The sequence below is a fragment of the Mandrillus leucophaeus genome, unplaced genomic scaffold (genome assembly GCF_000951045.1).
Source record: "Mandrillus leucophaeus isolate KB7577 unplaced genomic scaffold, Mleu.le_1.0 Scaffold288, whole genome shotgun sequence".
NCBI lineage: Eukaryota > Metazoa > Chordata > Mammalia > Primates > Cercopithecidae > Mandrillus > Mandrillus leucophaeus.
In genome coordinates, this window is record NW_012103009.1 from 266812 (window position 1) to 269349 (window position 2538).

Below are 2538 nucleotides of genomic sequence, written 5' to 3' on the forward strand. Positions count from 1 at the left end.
GTCCTAGGTGCCGACCAACCCCCAGGATGGCGGAAGCGCACCAGGCCGTGGCCTTCCAGTTCACGGTGACCCCAGAGGGGGTCGACTTCCGGCTCAGTCGGGAGGCCCTGAAACACGTCTACCTGTCTGGGATCAACTCCTGGAAGAAACGCCTGATCCGCATCAAGGTGCGCACAGGTGCTTCTCCCAGCAGGTGCAGAACGGAGCTCTCACAGCGGGGGCAGAGGCCGGCTGTCGGCTGTTAACCGCTTTGTTAGGGTCCCTCACTGCCTCCTGGGCTGGCAGTTCCGCTCGGTACAGGTTCTGGCAGTGCAGACGCCAGAGGGGTGCACAGGATGTGGTCGGACACAGGGAGCTGTGGGTGTGGAGGAGGAAGGAGCACAGCAGGGCATCAGGAGAGAACACCATCCAGGCCAAGACCAGGAGCCGGTTTCCAAGACTTCACAGGCAGGCTAACCTCACGCCCTCCGGCTCCATAAGGGCGCCTGTTTCTGCCCGCAGAATGGCATCCTCAGGGGCGTGTACCCTGGCAGCCCCACTAGCTGGCTGGTCGTCGTCATGGCAACAGTGGGTTCCTCCTTCTGCAACGTGGATGTCTCCTTGGGGCTGGTCGGTTGCATCCAGAGATGCCTCCCTCAGGGGTAAGGAGTGAAACTGGAAGGGCACAGGTGTCACCAGGGAGGGCTGGGCCCAGCTCCCAAGCCTGAGGTTCTGAGCTGGGCAGATACAGGACAATAGCCATTGGCAGTCACAGGGCAGCCCTCCCCTATGACAACCATTGTCTTAGTCCTATATCAACTCTTACTTGTTGCAGTCAGACATGAGTGTGCCCAGGGAGGTTCTTCCTCTTGATGTCTCCCCTGAGACAGTTCACAGCCACCCGAGACTGGCCTCAGGAGGACCCCCTGCAGCCTTTGCCCCCTCTCCAGTAGGTGTGGCCCCTACCAGACCCCGCAGACCCGGGCACTTCTCAGCATGGCCATCTTCTCCACGGGCGTCTGGGTGACGGGCATCTTCTTCTTCCGCCAAACCCTGAAGCTGCTTCTCTCCTACCATGGGTGGATGTTTGAGATGCATGGCAAGACCAGCAACTTGACCAGGATCTGGGCTGTGAGCAGCAGTCAGTGGAGGGGTTCAGGCACCTGGGTTGAGACGCTTTGGGCTCCTTTAGGGTTCTGAGCTAGAAGGGAGAGGCAGACAGGGCACTGGTGCCTGTTGTGTGGTTTGTCCTGGAGGGGCTGGGATGGTTCTGAGGGTCTCAGGGAGTTGCTGGTTGGTTTCCATTCTTGCCACTGGCTCCCACCCCAGCACTCTGCTCTGTACCCCCAGATGTGTGTCCGCCTTCTATCCAGCCGGCACCCCATGCTCTACAGCTTCCAGACATCTCTGCCCAAGCTTCCTGTGCCCAGGGTGTCAGCCACAATTAAGCGGGTGAGGGCCTCGCTTGGGCATCCCAGTGGGCAGGGGAGGCTGGATTCAGGAGATGTTTCCAAATATAAGGTTCTGTGCAAAGAGTGGCCTTAAGGGCTTGAGAATAATGGGGCTGGGTGAGGAGGAAGAGGTGGGAGGAGGATTAAGATAGAGGCAGCCCTCGCCATCTGACCCCATGGTGATGATAACTGGCTGGACAGTACCTAGAGTCTGTGCGCCCCTTGTTGGATGATGAGGAATATTACCGCATGGAGATGCTGGCCAAAGAATTCCAGAACAAGACTGCCCCCAGGCTGCAGAAATACCTGGTGCTCAAGTCATGGTGGGCGAGTAACTATGTAAGTTTGTGCCCGGGGCTCATTGTCTCCTGCCATGTGTCCTGGCTGCCCCTGCCCCAGCTCTAACCTTCCACCTGCCCACAGGTGAGTGACTGGTGGGAAGAGTACATCTACCTTCGAGGCAGGAGCCCTCTCATGGTGAACAGCAACTACTATGTCATGGTATGAACTGGAGCCCCCAGGCCCCCGCACGTCCTCGCTCTGTCCCAGCTCCAAGGCAGAGGACCTGGAGGATAGCCCGGAGCTCTGGTAGCAGCTTCCGTGGGCAAGTGGGGGTTATGGAGTGAGGCCTGAGGGAAAGGGCAGAGGGAGAGGAGATCCTAGAAGAGTCCAGAAGCAGCTTTGGGGCAGTGGAGATCCTGAGGATGAGGAGAGTGGTGACCCCCAGCCTGCCACCACCTCTCTCAGAGTCCCAGGGTCACTGCCCCTACCCAGCTCAGGCTCTGTCACCTCTTTCCTTGGTTTCCTCACTGGCCTTCTGGCCATGGGATCCCAGCTGCCCTGACACCATAACCAGGGAGTTGTCTAGAACACGTCTTGCTTTGTGTCCCTCTGCAGAGCCGGACAGCAGAATGAAGGCCAGGCTGCTGCTTTTAGAGCTCAGGAGGTCACAGTCTGCCTCTGCCCCATGTAACTGGCCCTTCTGAGTCTCTGGGTCTCCCAGCCACCCGGGCTGTATGGCACGCCTCTTCTCTCCTTTCCCACTGTCCAAAGCACACTTGACTTGCCAGAGTCTATCAGAATTCTCCTCCATAAGCTGTCCTTCCAG

General features: G+C 58.7%; 1 protein-coding gene across 1 annotated transcript in view; it reads left to right on the forward strand.

The window, feature by feature from the left end:
- Positions 1 to 6: 6 nt before the first annotated feature.
- The window catches only part of CPT1B (carnitine palmitoyltransferase 1B (muscle)), a 16108-nt gene continuing 13576 nt past the window's right edge, over positions 7 to 2538 (forward strand). Inside the window, exons 1-6 of the mRNA XM_011985596.1 lie at positions 7 to 167; positions 502 to 641; positions 933 to 1110; positions 1330 to 1431; positions 1632 to 1769; positions 1854 to 1931. Coding sequence (XP_011840986.1) covers positions 27 to 167; positions 502 to 641; positions 933 to 1110; positions 1330 to 1431; positions 1632 to 1769; positions 1854 to 1931 — 777 coding nt within the window. The 5' untranslated portion in view covers positions 7 to 26. The remainder of the gene's footprint in view (positions 168 to 501; positions 642 to 932; positions 1111 to 1329; positions 1432 to 1631; positions 1770 to 1853; positions 1932 to 2538) is intronic.